At 43.1% G+C, this 19,582-nt stretch overlaps 1 protein-coding gene across 3 annotated transcripts in view; it reads left to right on the top strand.

Annotated features, from left to right (window-relative positions):
* The window catches only part of shdb (Src homology 2 domain containing transforming protein D, b), a 274,286-nt gene that overhangs the window by 198,657 nt on the left and 56,047 nt on the right, over nucleotides 1-19,582 (top strand). For all 3 annotated transcript variants that reach the window (XM_048559431.1, XM_059638557.1, XM_059638558.1), the window contains exon 5: nucleotides 1,590-1,767. In XM_048559431.1, the coding sequence (XP_048415388.1) occupies nucleotides 1,590-1,767 (178 nt within the window). The remainder of the gene's footprint in view (nucleotides 1-1,589; nucleotides 1,768-19,582) is intronic.

The raw sequence follows: 19,582 nt of genomic DNA, 5'->3' as shown, positions 1-19,582 counted from the left end.
CTCAGGTTTTTATGGGGCTTGAGGCAAGTGTCAAAAACTTTTGGATGTCAGAGCAATGGGCTTGATTTGTCCGGAACTCTCAACGTAGTAAAATGGCTTGAAGCACTTTGTGGGATGAATATATAAACTAGGAATTATAAGTTAGGAAAGATGGTAAAAAGTACAGACACAGGACAGGCAATGAAGAGATGTTTAAAATTTGGAACAAATGGAGTGGTGTGGGGAGGGAATGGGTTAGAATCACTTCAAGGAATAGCCTTCTTTCAATGTTTGTATCCACTACTTGGCTGAGGACCTGTAAATGGCTGCCACTTGATTCTCTTGCTGTTTTATTCTCCATTTCACACCAGCACAGCAGGCTGACAGTTGTCTGAATGACTGTGACCTGCTCCAACTCTGAAAGAAGTGATGGCTGGTCAGGAACATCTGCATGTCACCATATGCTAGTGCTGGGGTGCAAATGTATCCATCTCAACTCGAAACGCAGGAGGTTGATGACACTGCCTGTTACATTTGCATCGCCCAGTTTTAATGAGCTCTAGTCAGCTGCTAAAGGTAAACACATTTGTTCCAAATTCCTTTTGAAGAGAATCTTCGATTGCATCCCCTCAGCTGGCACCTGATGCTTGTAGCCTTCGCAGCAACCCCAGGAAAGGTTTATTAACAGCAATTAAAATAACCAGATATAGCCAGGCTTGGCAATCAAAATCTGTTCAGCATTGAACACCCCACTTTAATGTGCAAAAACATAAAAGCTAGAAACACTCAGCAGAGCAGGCACTATCCACAGAGGGCATGCACAGTCTTTGTGAAAGTCAAGTTCATTGTGAAGCCTCAATGAGAATAATGAATCCTAGTGCTCCCTTCCATTAAAATGCTTTTTTTAGGGCATGTGGTTTAACATGAGCCTGAGGTCAGATATTGTCAATATTTTTTGCTGACTGGCTGTTCCATCTGGCTTCATTCACATCCTGCCTAGTTGTGATAATCTGACAGAGCAGGAACTCAATATCATTCACCTTATTCTCCATCCAGAATGCTATTCGGAGTTGACATCATCATAGCTTCCGTATCGCGAGCAAAAAATCCCTTTAAAATAGTTTGCTTTACCTCCTCCTGAGAAGAGGAGCCCAGCTTCCCTCCTCAGCATGACTGACTGAAATCAAGGAATGCACTGTGAAGAGACCCTGAAACCTGCGCTGGGGTGGAGAGAATTTGGTGGAGACCTAGCAAAGGAATAAGGGTTTATCTTATGTGAGAGGAGTGGGGAATGTGTCCATTTTAGAGCAGAAAAGAAAAAAATCATTCAACATAGCTGTTCAGACTTAAGAAAAGTGTTTTGATAGTTAGCAGCAACATTTTCTCTTGCTTGCAAGGGTGGTGAAGCTGACTCACTATTAAAACTCATTGGAAATTTATGGAAAAAGACAAATTTGCAGGGGAAAGAGCAGGTTGTGTGGAACTAATGTGTTATCCCTTTCAAGTAATCAGTGCAGGCAGGTTGTGTAAAATGGCCTGATGCTGTACTATACGTTTCTATGATTAATGTGTTGCTCTCTGTGTATGTGTGTTTGTTTTTTTTTAAACAGTCCAGTTTGATAGCTGTGATTGGGACCGGTCATCTCCTTCTGCCAAGGACCGACTGAGACAACAGAAACAGCTCAGCCCATTGGCTGCAGGCTCAAAATACAGCAAACCACAGACTCCAGAACATGGCTCCACGCTGCCTGAGAGGGTGGACCCTACTCTACCATTAGAGAAACAAGTGTAAGTATAAAATCGATTCTTTTTAAAAAATGCTATTCATCTGTGGGATGTGTGTGTCGCTGGCTGGGCCAGCATTTATTGCCTGTCCCTGGTTGCCCTTGAGAAGGTGAACCGCTGCAGTCCTCCTGCTGTTGGTTGACCCTTAGGCAGGGAATTCCACGATTTTGACCCAGCAGTGTTGAAGGAATCGTCTTTTAGATACTGGACTATTGGGATGGTCCAACAATAGAGATTGTAAAGAAAAGCTAGTTACTAATAAATCCAATCAGGGGTAACATCTTTTCTGACAAAGTGGTTGATATAGTGTAGGTATGTTTAAAGAGAAGTTAGCAAATAAATACTTTTAGCTGTATAACTACAGTAGCTACAACAGCTGGTCAATGGCTAGCAATCCTGTAGCAAGTAACTCACCTCCTGGCCTCCCAAAGCCTATCCACCATCTACAAGGCACAAGTCACAAGTACAATGGAATACTCCCCACCAGACTAGATGACTGCAGCTCCAACAACGTTCGAGAAGCTCGGTACCATCCAAGCCAAAGCAGTCCACTCAACCGGCACCACATCCACAAACATTCAGCCCCTCCATCAATGCTGAGTAGCAGCAGTTTGTACCATCCGCGAGATGCACTGCAGAAATTCACCAACGTTCCTTAAACAGCAACTTCCAAAATCACATTCATTGTCATCCAAAAGGACAGGGACAGCAGATGGAGGTATGTTGTTCCCAAGTACATTTACCTCAAGCAACTCACCAACCTGACTCAGAAATAATTGCCATTCCTTCAATGCTGTTAGTTTAAAATCTGGAACTCCTTCCCTAACAGCATTGTGGGTCTATCTTCAGCGTATGGACTCCAGCAGTTCCAAAAGATAACTTGTCACCACCACCTCAAGAGCAATTAGGGGCATGAGCAATAAATATTGGCCTAGCTGGTGAAGGCCACATCCCCTGGATAAATAAACAAAAAACACAAAGAACATGAAGATAGTGTTATGATCCAAGGTGTCAGCAATACTGGAAAGGTCTGATCACAGATTGCATTCTGATGGATGGCCTTAAAGTTTTACTTTGCACTTTGTTTACTATAGTGTGCAGTCACTGAAGATATGTGCAAGAGGCTGTCAATGTATCTTTAACAGAACAACATTACAGTGTATTACGCACGGCAGGAAAAGTAAACTAACTGAATTATACTAAAAACAAGAACTGTTTGAAACAGTCTATTACAATATCTGAACAAATGATTCAACAATTTACCCTCAACAAAATCTTACAAGTACTCAATTCAGTGAAGGGAGACTCTGCTTCCACTTTTAAAGTTTCTTGTTCAGTGGCATTGCTGTTTTTACATTCACTTTGTGTTTTTTTTTTAGTTACTGTCTCTTCTAGAGACCCTTGAACAAATTGCACATCTTCTGTCTTTTCAACACCCTTCTGTTTTTGGAGCTTTTCTTCCACTGATATTAAGAACATAGAATATTACAGCACAGTACAGGCCCTTCTGCCCTCGATGTTGTGCCGACCTGTCATACCAATCTGAAGCCCATCTAACCTACACTATTCCATGTACGTCCATATGCTTATCCAATGACAACTTAAATGTGCCTAAAGTTGGCGAATCTACTACCGTTGCAGGCAAAGCGTTCCATTCCTTTACTACTCTCAGAGTAAAGAAACTACCTCTGACATCTGTCCTATATCTTTCACCCCTCAATTTAAAGCTATTAAAGGCAGAGTTTTCCCAACTCCTGGAATATGTGAGCTACGTGAGACGGTTAGTGAGGATCTTCTCAATGGTGAGAGCAAAAATCACATTTTCCAACTCAGTGTGGAATGCTGAGATAAGAATCTTGCCAATGAATGATGAGAAACCTATTTTCATGCATTAGATGATTATTACGTCATCTTAGCTCAATGATTTGCAGTTTCCCATTCTTGATAGAAACTAGACAGCGACATTTCCTGATATGAAAGGCAGAGCGATACCCTGACAACGCCTACTTGCCGTCTGCCTGCCTGGCCACCCATCAGTAAGCAACATTTCAGACCATGCAACTGCCCCCAACACATTGCCACCCATCAGGATCTCCAGTTCCTCATCAGAAAGCAAGCTGCTGGCTTCCCTCTGTCTAGCAAGACTGGGAAATTGACAGGAACGGTGCAAAGCAATTGCAAACTGACAGCACTTGGCTGGGTGTACAGCTGGTTTGCAAAGATGTTGCCAGTGCCAGGAACTCTGGGAGGTGCCAACATTGGTTGGCGCTTCTGCCAGCAGCGAATGGCCAAATATGATAAGCAGGCCACTGTAGGGGCATGTTGCATAATTAATGAGGTGAGGAAAAAAAACTCGCTTGATCTCAGAGAAATCCTGCATGAAATTCCCCAGTTAGTTCTATACCACTCAGGACTGCTTTTCTGCAACCCTGAATGTTTTACAGATTGTTGTACAGTAGCGCTGCTTTAACAGGTCTTGAATTTCTGAATGCCCCATTTCTGTCTCTGAAAATAAAACTATGCACACCCTTGACCCTCTGGACAGCTCTACATTTCTAAAGTAATTTGTTTCTGTCTCTGTCTCCCTCTGTTATAAGACACCTGTTGCTCATGTTTTTGTTCTCTCTTCTAACCTTGTTTCTAAAGCACTCAACCATTCACCTCAGGTGTTAAATGTCTAATTTAAATGCATGTAACCAATTTTTCAAACAATCCAGTCTCCCTCAGGATTCAAAAATGAAACCAAAACTATGTCTCTCTTTCATAAAATGCCGCATTAAAGTATAAATTCAACTTTAAACTTAATATGGCTTTGTCCAATTTAGAATCCAAGTTTCCAAATAATAAATATCACAAATAAAAACCGAAAGAACTACAGATGCTGTAAATCAGAAACAAAATCAGAAATTGCTGGAAAAGCTCAGCAGGTCTCGCAGCACCTGTGTCGGGAAATCAGAGCTGACAGGAGTTCTGAGGAAGGGTCTCTGGACCCCAAACCTTAACTCTGATTTCTCTCCACAGATGCTGCCAGACCTGCTGAGCTTTTCCAATAAATATCATGAACTTGCTTCACAATTGAAGCAGAAAAAATATGCCTTAGATGTGGGGGAGTAATTGTAGGTTTGCCTGGAGTGAAAACATTAACATGCATCTGCTGGGATGGATTGGTGCATTTCTGTGCTGTATATTCAATGATAGAACACGGCTGCTTCTATTTCAAGAACCAGGCTCCTCTCACTTTAAGAAAAGCCTGTGCCTTTTAATGTGATACTTGCAACAATGAAAATGTCACAGCAAATCCTTTCTGCATTGTATTTTAATCTTCTTTCCCCTGAGATCAGATGATAATCCCTTTTAGTATGAGTGATCACATCAAACTATTTCTCTGAGTCATTGTGGAAGTATGCAGTCACAAAATCCATGAACAGACACCTCAGAATCAGAATTGTTACAGTGCAGCGGGAGGCCATTCAGCCCATCATGTCTGCAGCAGCTCTCTGAGTGTTTTAACTTAATAGCAACCCCCAGGTCCATAGACGACTTCGCTGTAACCAAGTGCATTGTTCCAGTTTAAATAATCATCCAATGCCTTCTTCTGTGCCTTAATCAACCTTGCCTCTTCCACACTTTTAGGCAGTGAATTCCATACATTAACCACTCATTGTGTTAAAAAACATTTATCTGACCTCACATTTACATCTGTTGCAAAACACGTTAAAAGTGTACTCCATGTTCTTGAGCAGTTTCTCACCTGAAGGAAGTGGCATTCAGTTTCACTGCTGCCTGGCACACTCTGGTACTTCACCCATGTGTAGCCTAGGCACTGACTCATGGCATGTCATCTGACCATCAGGGCTATTGCACTCAAGTTTGGTTGCCTTCACATCACACTTACACACCAACACCTTCAATCAAGGGTCGCTTGATCACAATGAGGAGTGGAAATGTTGACTGACTTTTCACATCCCTCGTTCAGGAATGGGCAGGCCAATTGTTAATTATTGCAACCATACAATTGCCCCTCCCAACAATTGGAGAATTAATCTTGTAACTTCTTACAGTCTAGTTTCACACTTAATTTGTGAACTAATCAGGACAAATTGGGGAATTAAGATGACATTGACTATGTCTTTCAGTCTGTATGTCAATCTCTTACTGAATAAATCTCTCAGTGGGGAGGTGATGGCCTAGTGGTATTATCACTGGACTGTTAATCCAGAGACCCAGATAATATTCTTGGGGTCCTGGTTCAAATCCCTCCATGGCAAAAGGTGGAATTTGAATTCAGTAAATATCTGGAATTAAGAGCCTAATGATAACACAAATACTTTGCCGATTGTTGGAAAAACCCATTTGGTTCACTAATGTCCTTTAGGGAAAGAAACTGCCATCCTTACCTGATCTGGCCTACATGTGACTCCAGACCCAGAGCAATGTGGTTGACTCTTAAGTGCCCTCTGGGCAATTAGGGGTGGGCAATAAATGCTGCCTGGTCAGCGATGTCCTCATCCCGTGAATGAATAAAAGAATTAAACAAAGCAGCCAACTCATGAATTTGAAAATCTCCATGAAAGCGCCTCTCACCCTTTCTCTCTCTAAGGAAAACAGTCCGTACTTCTTCGCTCTATCCTCATAACTAAAGTTCCCCATTTCTGAATTGAACGGTGGCTCAGTGGTTACCTCACAGGGACCCGGGTTCAATTCTAGCCTTTGCCAACTGTCTGTGTGGAGTTTGCACATTCTCCCCATGTCTGTGTGGGTTTCTGACAGGTGCTGTAGTTTCCTCCCACCGTCCAAAGATGTGTAGGCTATGTGGGTTGGCCATGTTAAATCGTCCATAGCATCCAGGGATGTGTAGGTTAGGTGGATTAGCTGTGGGAGATGCAGGCTCATGTGGTGAGTCTGGGTGGAAGGTCTTCAGACCGGTCACCATAGACTTAATGGGCCGAATGATCTGCTTCCACGCTGTGGAATTCTATGGAATCATTCTTATTAGTTGCTTCTGCACTGTCTCCAATGCATTTGCACCTTTCTTACAATGTGTTGCCCACCACTGATCACAATACAGCTGAGGTCCAGCAAGTGTCGTCACCCTGCTCTTATGCTCAAAGCTCTTATTAATAAAGTCAAGGACGCTGTTTGCTTTTTAACTGATCCTCTCCACTTGTCCTGCGACCATCAATGATCTGTGCACATATATAGCCAGGACCCCTCCTTTAGAATTACACCCCCTAATTTATATGACTTGCTCCCAACGTGGTTGCAGAAGTTTCCATGGTACAATTGTGCAGAAAATATGTGGAGATATTCTCAGTGTCCTGTTCAATATTTACGCCTCAATCAATGTAAACAGTGTCCGGCCATTGCTTTTTGAGGGTATTTGTTGTGCACAAACTAGATGTCAGATTTCCTACATTGCAACAGACACCGTTCTTTGTGCTTCATTGCCTCTAAGGTGTTGTGGACCTGTAATCTTTCTTTATCCTTTTTCGAATCACTTCAATGTGTATTTATATAACATGTGCAAATCAACAAAATGTTCCAATGTGCTGCACATTTGATCATCTGATCAGAATCCAGGAGCAGAAGGGCATTTGGAAAAATGTCCCATCGAAAGCAAGTTTTGGAGTGACCAAAGACATGTTGTAGGAGAGATTGGGGCAGGGAGTTCTAGAGTGTAGGTGTATGGTGCCTTAAAGCTCTGTAAGTGATGATAAAGCAGAAGGGAATGAATACACAGAAAATCTGAGTTGCAAGACAAAGGATTTGAGCAGGGGTGCAGGACGCAAGCTTTTGAAATCAAGTACAATAAAATGCCTTTGGACTTTTAACAAGACATTGTTAGTCCCAATAACTTCCATATCTAAATCACAGAATTAAACAATAAGAAAAGTCATTGGAAATATTGAAGTGCTTTGTGTTTGTTCAGAGAATGTGGATGATGCGGAGGTCACATTTGTTACTCATCTTTAGATGTCCTGGGGACATCAGTCAAGTATTGTACCATGACTAAAGCATAAATAGGCTGGATCAGATTGGCCGGGCTGGTTGTCTTCCTCAACGATCTATTTCAGTCAGGCTTTGTAACTTTGTACAGTCAATGAGAATAAATAACAACAGTAAAAGGAGCAGAAATCTAAAGGAAATTAAATTACAGACCAACAATAAACACAAGTAGGGATGTAATGGTTTACATTTGAGGCATTCGGTTAGTCTGGTTAATTTGAATTGATCCAAAGGAAGATTGGAGACTTGCCATGTGTGTATGATTTGCAGAAATTTACTCTCTTTCTAAAAAATCATATCTTTATTAAATGTACATTCTGACTCACTAATACATCATCAGAGCAAATTTGGGACAAAAAAATGTAAGAGAGATACAACTATTTCCATGTACCATGCACTGTGAAAAGTGTAGATAAGAGTGAAGTAAGAAAGCTATTAACTTGGGACAACAAGCCCAGGAATTGAGGACAGCTGTGTAGAACTAGCAAGCTATGTGCAGGCATAGGGAGTAAAACTTCATGATAGAATAGTGGCAATAAAGAGTAAGCTGCCCGATGAATTGGATTCCCCATGATGTGTCCACTTAAATCAGACACTGTCAGTGAAGTATAACCACTTCAGCATTCCTCATACAGGCAAACTTCATGGTTGCTTTATAGGCACGGAATTGGTCAGGGGAATGTATAGAGGAGATTGCAGGCAGGGTTGAAATGATAGATATTTAACTTAAAATATTAAAGGTGGAGAGATGAAGCAAGCTTAGTAGCTCAATGGTTAGTGCTGCTGCCTCATAAGCCACAGGGACCTGGGTTCGAGTTTGACCTCGGGTGACTGTCTGTGTGGAATTTCCACGTTTTCCCTGTTTCTGCTTGAGTTTCCTCTGGGTACTCGAGTTTCCTCCCATAGGCCAAAGATGTGTAGGTGAGGTGGATTGGCCATGTTGAATTGCCCACAGTGACTAGGGATGTGTGGGCTAGGTAGATTAGCCATGATAAATGCAAGGTTACAGGGAGAAAGTAGGGGAGTCAGTCTGGGCAGGCTGCTCTTCAAGCTGGTTGGTGTGGACTCGATGGGCCGAATGGCCTGCTTCCATACTGTGTAGGGGTTCCATTTAAAAAGAAAATTCAGATTCATAGGAATTGCATGAGAGCTGAACAGAGCTTATTTCCCTTTGTTTCAGCTCCCTTTATACTGTACTGTCGTCCAATAATAACTGAACAAGCAAGGTCTTGAAAATTCCAGCTGTCCAGCTCCTTGTGGGAGAGTGCTCCAGATTTGCACTACTCTTCGTGTGATTCCCCTCCTAAATGACCCAGCTGATATTTTAAATTTTTGTACCTTTTGTTCTTCAAAACCCAACCAAATTAAGTTATTCCTCCCTATGTATCCAAGTGAATCTTCAAAACAGTTTTAGTAGTTTGTGTTTGAAGAACAGTTTATGAAAGGCTGAGAGGATGTGCCTGTAACTTTGGGATCTGGTGCTCAGCACGTTTGGCTTGTCTTAGATTTCGCTGATACAAGAGGATGAGCTCAAGAATGAGGCTCACTACCTGTTCTTTAAAATTTAAGAAGTTTTATCTGAGTTTTGAGACTGTACAGATTTTAGCAAAGGTTAAGTGCTGGTACCATGTATTATTCATAACGTGCATTTTTGTCAAATGGAAAAGGAAATATATTGCGTTTGCACTTTTTAAAGTGCCTGTTTCTTCTTGAATAGAGGGCAAAGATGATCTGTCTACTGAAGTTTGAAAGTAATTTCTCTCCATCTATTTGAGGATACTGTTTCACAGGCAACAAATTTCTACTTGTACTTCACCCAAACACACACATGATTGTTGGTTATATATTTAGCATCAGAGAGCTTCACAGGCAACCTCTCTTCTAGTTCACTTATCTTCAAGTGAAGTCTCTCCAATAGGACAAGAGGAGTCATAGAATCCCTACAATGCAGATAGAAACCATTTGGCCCATGGAGTCTGCACTGACTCTCTGAAGAACATCCTAACCTGGCCCACCCTATCCCCAGAACCTTGCATTTACCGTGGTTCATCCATATAGCCTACACATCCCAGGACACTAAGGGGCAGTTTAGCATGGCCAATCCACCCAGCACATACTTGGACCTTGGGAGGAAATTGGAGTACCTGGAAGAAACCCACACAGACACGGGAAGAACATGCAAACTCCAACACAAGGCTAGAATCAAGCCCTGGTCCCGAGCGCTGCCAGGCTGTAGTGCTTGCCACTGTGTTACCCCGCTCACTGACTGACGTGTTGCCTTCTGCAGGTAGGAATGTTGAGATCAGTTGTAATGCCACAAGTGATATTCTGGTCAGGATCAGCAAACTCAATACACAGTAAGAGTCAAACCTGGGCTTTCGTGTTATATGAGGCATAGTTACTCTCACACCAAACTCTCTGAGTGATCAAGAATGCCATGTTTGGCATATTTAAGGCTGGAAACTCTCAGCCCTTTCTCCCATTTCACTGTCCACATAGGGGTGATCTTGAAATCCTGGTCAATGTTCTTCCATACTCGAAACCATCAATAACTGGATGATCAGTAGTTTCACAGTGGGACTTGCTCCTTGCTGATTGACTACTGTATTTGCATACAGGTTTAGACTTGAATATAGGAGAGTTAATCAGTAAGTTCACAGATGATACAAAAATTGGTGGGGTGGTAGACAGTGAGGAGTACAGCCTTCGATTACCAGAGGATACAGATGGATTGATCAATGACAAATGGAATTCAGTCCAGATAAATATGAGCAGATGCACTTGGGCAGGACAAACAAGGCAAGGATACACATCCTGAATGGTAGGACCCCTGGGAAGCACCAAGGATCAGAGGGACCTTATTCTGCATGTACACCAATCCAATAAAGGTATCAAAACAGGCAGTTAAGAAGGCATATGGGATATGAGATATTGCTGATATTAGCCAAGGCATAGGGTTATAGGCAAAGAGGTTATGCTGGAAAAATATATAACATTGGTTAGGTCACAGCTAGAGTATTGTTTGCACTTCTGGAATCCACATTATAGGAGGGATGTAATTGCACTGGAGAGAATGCAAAGGTGATTTCCCAGGATGTTGCTGAGCTGGAGAGTTTGGACAGCTGAGGTTGTTTTCCTTAGAGCAGACGAGATTGAGAAGGGACATGATTGAAACGGATAAAATTATGAGGGACAGAAATAAGGTAGACAGGGAGAAACTTTGCCCCTTATGGAGGGATTTGGGATAAGGGGCAGAAGGTTTAGAGACAATAGGAAGAAAAATTTGGGGGTCAGAAACGCTCATAATGTTTAACATGTGCACTTGCAATGCCACGGTATACAAGACAATGGGCCAAGTGTTGGCAAATGTGATTAGAATAGTTAGGGAGTTGTTTTTGACTGGCATGGATGCGGTGGGCCAAAGGGCCTTTTTCTGTGCTGTCGATCTCATTGCACTATATTAACAACAGTGACCACTGTTCAAAAGTGATTGCTGGACTAAAAAGTGCTTTAGACTGTTCTGAGAATTTCTTTTGCTGTCTTTAAGGTTCTAATTTATGCTACACTTCAAAGATGGCTGACAAGGTTTGAAACTAACTACCAAAGGTACTAAATTTAATGCTGCCTTAAAGCGATTGAGATGGACGTGCATTTATGCAGTGCCTCATTAAGCCTCTTGGTAGTCACTTTGAAGTAAAATATGGCAGTCTGGCAGGCAAATCCCACAGCAGTGTATAAACAACAATAAGCGAATAGCCACTTAATCTGGTTTTAGTCGTTGAGCAATATTAATCTCTTCAACTGCTACCAAGGGATCTTTAATATCCAATGTCAGGCAGCACCTAACAGCTCAAGTGAAAGGAAACACCTCTGACAGTGCCTTTGGAGAGGGGTTCAAACTCCCAACTTTCTGACTAAGAGAGAGCATCGCTGTGGACCAAGTTTATCAGCTGCCTTGCTTGGATAGGTGCTCCAGCTTGAAGAATGGGCAGTTCGTAAGCCTGATATTCCAGGCTTATTGTGCAACTTTAATGACAGTGTGAAAAGCTGCCAACTGACTTGGACTACTCCCTTCCTCATTAATAGAACCACTGCTGTGTAACTATGTAAGTCAAAACTGATTGCATGCTTACAAACCAGCCTGATCACGCACAGCACAGTGCCTGGCTGCATATCTTAGCAATGCACATCTGCATGAGTGAGTTGAACATAACTAGGTGCTGCTGAGGATTTCAGAAGGTTTTTCGGAGCCTGTACTTAATGATATAAACTGGCGCAATTTTATATGTTGAGGCAATTTAATGGCAAATAGAAAACAAAAAATCCCACAGCCAACTCTTGCAATTATTTCCGACTTCTCTTTGCTCATCTCTTTGCTGTCGATAGTGCCCTTTGCCTATGAGGTGATTTTTCTCAAACATGATTGACAACAGCGAGTTAATTTAACATGGGATTCTTTTTAAACTGTGTGGGGAGAAAATATATCTCTGTCCTTTGTTCTCCATATAAAAAGCCTGCACTTGCACAGTACCCTTTTCTTAAAGATGCGTGGCACACACTGATCACGATTCTATTTGCTTCAATTGGGATTGCGTGGGCTGAAAACTCCTGGTGTGAACGTTGAGAATCCTGGAGAAACCAAACTGGTCTGGCAACATCTTTAGCAAAATAGTCAGAATTAACTGTTCTGGTCTAGTATGAGTCATCTTCAGAACGGAAAGGAGCTGGAAAATGGTGTTTTCTATGCTGTTAGACCATAAGACATAGGAGTGGAAGTAAGGCCATTCGGCCTATCGGGTCCACTCTGCCATTTAAATCATGGGCATTTCAACTCCACTTCCCTGCACTCTCCCCATAGCCCTGTTGGTGGAGGGGACTAGAGAATAGAAAAGATGGTGAGGGTGCCCAGAATTGAAGACAAAGGGAGCAATGATAGTATTGTAGGAAAGATGCTGAGATGTAGCAAAAGGCTGGGGGAGGATACGGATGGAAGAAATTTTTATTTTTATTCATTCAAAGGATGCGGGTTTTGCTGGCTGACCCAGCATTTATTGACCATCCTAATTTCTCATCCAATGGCTTGCTAGGGCCATTTCGGAAGGCAATTAATAGCCAACACATTGCTGTGGATCTGGAGTCACATGTAGGACAGACCAGGTTAGGACGGTAGATTTACTTCCCTCAAAGGCATTAGTGAGCCAATTGGCAGTGGTCACATTTCTGCCATTTGACTATCTGGATGTGAGATTGCTCGCTGAGCTGGAAAGTTAGTTTTCAGACGTTTCATCACCATTCTAGGTAACAACACCAGCGCTTCGTCAGAGGCTCACTGATGATATGTCCCGCTTTCTATTTATCTGGTTAGGTTTCCTTGGGTTGATGATGTCATTTCCTGTTCTTTGTCTCAGGGGATGGTAGATTGGCTCCAAATCAATGTGTTTGTTGATGGAGTTCCTGTTGGAATGCCATGCTTCTAGGAATTCTCGTGCGTGTCTCTGTTTGGCTTGTCCTAGGATGGATGTGTTGTCCCAATCAAAGTGGTGTCCTTCCTCATCTGTATGTAAGGATACGAGTGATAGTGGGTCATGTCGTTTTGTGGCTAGTTGATGTTCATGTATCCTGGTGGCTAGCTTTCTGCCTGTTTGTCCAATGTAGTGTTTGTCACAGTTCTTGCAAGGTATTTTGTAGATGACGTTCGTTTCGTTTGTTGTCTGTATAGGGTCTTTATAGGAAATATAGGAAACGACATCACCAACCCAAGGAAACCTAACCAGATAAATAGAAAGCAGGACATAACACCAGCGCTTTGTCGGAGGCTCACTGATGATGTTACCTAGAATGGTGACGAAACGTCTGAAAACTAACCTTCCAGCTCAGCGAGCAATCTCACATCCAGAACCTCAACCTGAGCTACAAATCTTCTCAAAATTTGACTATCTATTAATTCCAGATTTTTATTGAATTCAGATTTCATCACCTGTCGTGGTGAGCTTTGAACCCATGTCCCTAGATCATCAAGCTGTGTCTGCTGACATGGAAAATGCAGGATAGAAGTCGTGCTTTGGAACTGTGGCACTCAATATTGACTCCTAGAGGATGTGAAGTGGTCAGAAGGAAATTGTGTTTTTTTTCCTCCAGGTTTAGTGAAATGGCAAGCAAAATTTGCTGGTTGAGCTAACCACTGGCTCCATGAAGCAAACTAAACTTCCCTCAGTTGTCCATTGCAACGTAACATACTGTAATTTCCGGGTCTCCTCCCCAGAACCGTGATACCATTGGGTTATTGATTGAGGAAACGTGTCAATGTCCACTTTTCCCTCCATTTCACTTGCATGAATGCTTATGAGTGTGTGTGAGCCACATTTCAGTTGGCAACTCTCTCACTTCTGAATTGTGAGGGTGCAGGTTCAAGTCCCGTTCCCCCCAGTCTGATCGCAAAAATCAAGGCTGACACCCCAGTGGGCTTTGAGTGTGTGCTGCACCATCAGAGTTAATGTGAGATATTAAACAGAGGCATCTGTGTCTGCTTGGTGAAACTATTTCAAATAAGAGCAGGGGAGTTAATCCTGGTGTCCATGCCAAGATTTATTCCTCAATCAAGATCATGAAAGAGACCATCTAGTCAATTATGGGTTCTTGATGTGCATAAGGTGGTTGCCACGGTTCCTAAATTACGACTGTGCATTAAAACTACATTAGTGTGGACTGCTTTGTGACATGCAGTGGTCGTGAAAAGTGCTACGTAAATGCATGTCTTTCTTGCTTCAGAGGAACCATTCTCCCAGCCTTTATGACCTTCTGGCCCCTTTTCTCTGCCACTCCCGACCGGTGCTACAGTCACATCTTCCTGGAAACCGCAGTTGGGCTCTTGTTTTCAAAGAGAATCTGACAGAGAGCTCAGCATCACTATTTAACCTTACCTCGACCCTGCAGGTGCAGGGGAGCAATATGGTGTCCATTCAATCCCATAGGAGGAGAAAGTGGAAAATTCCACCCAGCAAGTTATTTGGCTGCTTCTGCAACCATCAGCCCAATCAACGGACAGTTCATACGATTCTTGTCAACTGGGGGTTTTCAAGAGAAATGTTGGCTACAGTAGAAAACTCATGCTGTCGGGTATTTAGCATCCATGTGAACCTCCAGCACAAGCATGTTTCCTTTGTACAAGACTGGTGACTAAATGAGTTTATACTAAAGGAAAGCAACCAGTTGACAATTTGAGAGACAAATCCAGCCACCATTTTGTGCACAGCAAGATCAGACAGGCAACAACAACATGGATAGTCAGTTAATCTGTTTATTGGTGTTAATTGAGGGAAGTTCATTCATCAGGGAATTGGGAATTAGAGCATGGGATATTTCATACCCACCTTCGGAAGATGCAATGGGCATAATCTGCTTGTGTGTCAGTTGTCATTATTGAAACAGTTTTTCCAAGGGTCAGACGTGCTCCCAACCAGTTCTTGTACTCTGCCCTATACCAAACAGGCAGGACAGATCTAAGTATTAGATATCCCAACTTATATTGTGCCTTGCAGTCTAAGAAACAGGTATGATCAGTAATGACACTTTTTTTATTCAAACTAATCTGACTGAAGGGAACACAAAATTTGGGAAATGTGCATATTGTTGTATTGTCAGAAATGCAGTGGCCAATTTGAGCAGAGTGAGATCAATGGGAGGGAAGGCTGATGTTGTGTGTGGATTTCACTTTTCTCTATAAGAGAGTAGATAACCCCGTGGTGCACAGATTGATGCAGTGACTGCATGGCCTATATGCTATGTAACCCATTTACAGGTGTTTAAACAGGACACTTGGCGAAATCTTTGTCCTCACAGACATCAGCAGCACTACGGACCAGTGCCTCATCTCTCTGTGTGGCAGTAGACAACTGGGCAACTGTGAGGTTGTCAGAACAGTGCCATATCTGGTGACTACCCCTTTTATCTCCAAAAGAGAGTCTGTCAGGAAGCCATGACTAAATTGGAACATCAACGAAGGAGATATTCACTGCAGCTAGCATTGAAGAAACTACACTGTCTTTGGTATTCTACAAAATGCTCATTGGGATTTAATGAACTGTATCATTAACACCCACAAACCCTTTCACCTACTCAATAGAAAACCTAATGCTTACTAAGCTTAATCTTTGTCTATCTGAAGACTCCTGCTTCGGCATCAGCTCTGAACATCTTGCAATGTGCAGTTGCTTTTAATCCCTCTACAGTTGCTACTCACTGGTCCTCTGCCCTTCACATGGCACTTGTTCCTGCGACTCAATAATGTATCCCCTTGAGTGGGCATACATCTGGATTGGCAGTTGGCATTGTAAGAGTGAGTAGCCCCAGCACAATGAGATGTGTGCAGTGGAGCAGATTTTGCCCTCTGGTGTCACTGTCTAATGGGGACCTATGAGATCGGAAAAACATAAATGTCACAATGCTCCCAGCAATGCATCAATTCAACACAACTTACATGGGAAAATATTGTTTGATGTGCTGCTGCAGGTCACTGTGTGCCTGTGTTTCAACAGATAAATGAGTGAGCGAATCAGTGTCACAAAAATAAAGAGCAAAGCCGCACATTAGCCCTGAGCTCAGCAATGGTCTTTCAACTTCTCACCCCCAATGACATTTTGCTGATTTCTGTGCAGACATGTGAAGATGTCCCCCCATGGTCTATGAAGAGTAGCTCTGTCCTCTTATGCCTGTGGTTATTTGTAATTTGTTACGTACTTTCTTCACCTGTGTGTAGGTAGGAAAGGAATGGGTATTGGTATGAGGAAGATGAAATGTTAGTGACAAAGCAAATTCAAGCCCACATCCACGGGATGTGCATCTTTGAGCACACACTGGCAATGTCTCAAAGGCAATGGGAATCAGCAGCGCAGTGCTATTAATCTGGCCGAAATCTCCCTCTCAGACTCTGTACCATGCTGACATTGAACACTGGGAGGCAATGTTGTAAAATGTGGTAACTTGCAACGTCATTTGCTTTTCAGAGACCAGCAATTCCCATGGCCACCCACTGTCCCAGAGACTTTTCAGGTCCCAGTCCGGCCATCAGAATGAAATGTAGAGCCTGAATACATGAAAGCTGGTGGTTGGGACCCAGATGAGATCCAGGCCAGTTAAGGGTGGTTCAGTGGTTAACATTGCTGCCTCACAGTACCAGGGACCCAGGTTCAATTCCAGCCTTGGGCAACTGTCTGTGTGGAGTCCAGAGACAGGGCTAAGGATTTATAAACAAGTACCAGGAAATTCCCTGTAGATTCAACTTTCATAGTAACTGACAGGTAAACCTGCTATTATCACCATCTCCTCTGGTTTCAAGTTTTCCAGAGGATTGTAGCTTGGGTTGTGGATGAGGTTGTCGACATGCTCACCGAGCCGTTGGGTTTGGTTGCAAGCGTTTCATCACCGTGGTAACAACATCAGTGCACCTCCAGTAAAGAGTCAGTGTTCTGTCCTGCTTATTGTTTACACGCCCCAGTTTGTTGGGATGTTTGGTACTGCTTCCAGTTCTGTTTCTCAGTGGCTTGTACACAGGGTCTAATTCAGTGTGGTTGTTGATGGAGTTCTGGTTGGAATATCAGGCCTCCAGGAATTCCCTAACGTGTCTCTGTTTGACTTGTGCTACTATCGATGTGTCGTCCCAGTCAAATTCAAGTTCCTCGTCGTACGTGTGTAGTGAGACAAGTAAGAATTGGTAGTGTCGCTTGGTGACTAGTTGGGATTCGTGTGTCTGTATTATCAGTTTTCTTCCAGTTTGGTCAATGTAGTGTTTCTCAAAGCCCTTGCATGGTATTTTGTATATTACACTGGTTTTGCTAGCTGTGGGTATGGGATCCTCAATGTTCATCAGTGGCTGTCGTAGGGTTGTTGTCATTTTGTGGGCAACCCTGATACCTAGGGGTCTGAGTAGTCTTGAGGTCGTCTCTGAAATGTCCTTGATGTACAGTAGGATGCTTAGTGAATTTGGCTGTGCTGTGACTCCCTGTTGTGGACTGTCTCGAAGGTAACGGTGGATGGTGCTTCTCAGGTATCCATTCCTTTTGAAGACTCCGCATAGGCGTTCCTGTTCTGCTTTGCATAATTCCGGGTTGCTGCAATGTGTTGCGGCTCATTTAGAGCGACAGACTACCAAAAGAATGAAGCCAGAGGATTCCAACACACTCCGCTTCTACGGCCTCCCCAAGGTACACAAGCCAGGGGTCCCCCTCAGAACCATTGTCTCACCACCAGGTACACCAACATATCGATTTGCCAAAGAACTACAACAGAAATTGAAATACTTAATTGGCAACACTGCCCACTCCATCCATTCATGCCATGGATTCCTCAAGGAGACCAGAATAGAAGAGGACAAGATGATGAGATCCTTCCATGTAACAGCACAATTTGCATGCATAAACATCGACCTCGCCAAAGAGACCATTGTCACACTGCAGGGCAACCCAGGACAACAACAGCATCAATAAGGAACAAAAACAGAAGTTGCTGGAAAAACTCAACAGGTCTGGCAGCACCTGTGAAGAAAAAACGTTTCGGGTCCAGTGTCGCCCTCTCTCAACTGTTCTGAGGAAAAGTCGCAGGACCCAAAATGTTAACATTTCTTTCTTCACAGATGCTGCCAGACCTGCTGAGCATTTCCTGCACCTTCTGTTTTTGCTCCTGACTTATAGCATTCGTAGTCCATTTGGTTTTTATTCAACATTGATAAGGACACCACCATGAAACTACAAGGTCTGTGCCTCACCACCCACTTCATCTTTATTTGGGAGGTGATAACCTAGTGGTGTTATTATTGGGCTGTTAATGCAGAGACCCAGATAACGTTCTGGGGATCTGGGTTTGAATCCCGCCACGGCAGAAGGTGGAATTTGAATTCAATAAATATCTGGAATTGAGAATCTAACGACGACTGTGAATCCATTGTCGACTGTTGGAAAGACCCATCTGGTTCACTGATGCCCTTTAGGGAAGGAAACTGCCATCCTTACCCAGCCTGGCCTAAAAATGACTCAAGACCCACAGGAATGTGGGTGATTCTTAACTGCCCTTTGGGCAATTAGGGGTGAGCAATAAATGCTGCCTAGTGCGAGACGCCCTCATCCCATGAATGAATAAAGAAGGAAAACCCTTCAACAATGGCACATACAAACAAATCAATGGGATCCCCAATATCAGGACTGATTGCAGAAGCAGTAATGCAAAGGTTAGAAAAGACAGCGCACCCACTATACAACCCAAACTTTGGGTCTGATGTGTTGGATCCCTCTGGTTTAATTCTTTTGGTAGTTTGTCTCTAAACGAGCCGCAACACATTGCAGCAACCCGGAATAACGCAAAGCAGGACAGGAGCACCTATACGGAGCCTTCAATAGAAATAGATACCCGAAAAGCACTAGCCACCATTACCTCCGAGACAGACCACTACAGGAAGACACAACACGACCAGACTCACTAATCACCCTACTGTACATCAGGGACATTTCAGAGATGACCTCAAGACTACTCAGACCTCTTAAGTATCAGAATAGCCTACAGAGGATCCCATACCCAAAACCAGTGTAATATCCAAAGTACCATGCATGGGCTATGAGAAACAGTACAGAGGCCAAACTGGAAGAAAATTGACTGTACAAATACACAAACGCCAAATAGCCACCAAGAGACACGACCAATTCCCACGTCTCACTACATATGGACAACAAGGGACACAAATTCAACTGGGACAACACATCCATAACTGCACAAACCAAACACAGACACGCCAGGGCATTCTCGGAGGCCTGGTATTCCAACTCCC

This window comes from Stegostoma tigrinum, chromosome 30, assembly GCF_030684315.1.
Source record: "Stegostoma tigrinum isolate sSteTig4 chromosome 30, sSteTig4.hap1, whole genome shotgun sequence".
NCBI classification, from domain to species: domain Eukaryota; kingdom Metazoa; phylum Chordata; class Chondrichthyes; order Orectolobiformes; family Stegostomatidae; genus Stegostoma; species Stegostoma tigrinum.
This window is presented reverse-complemented; position numbering and strand designations above follow the sequence as displayed.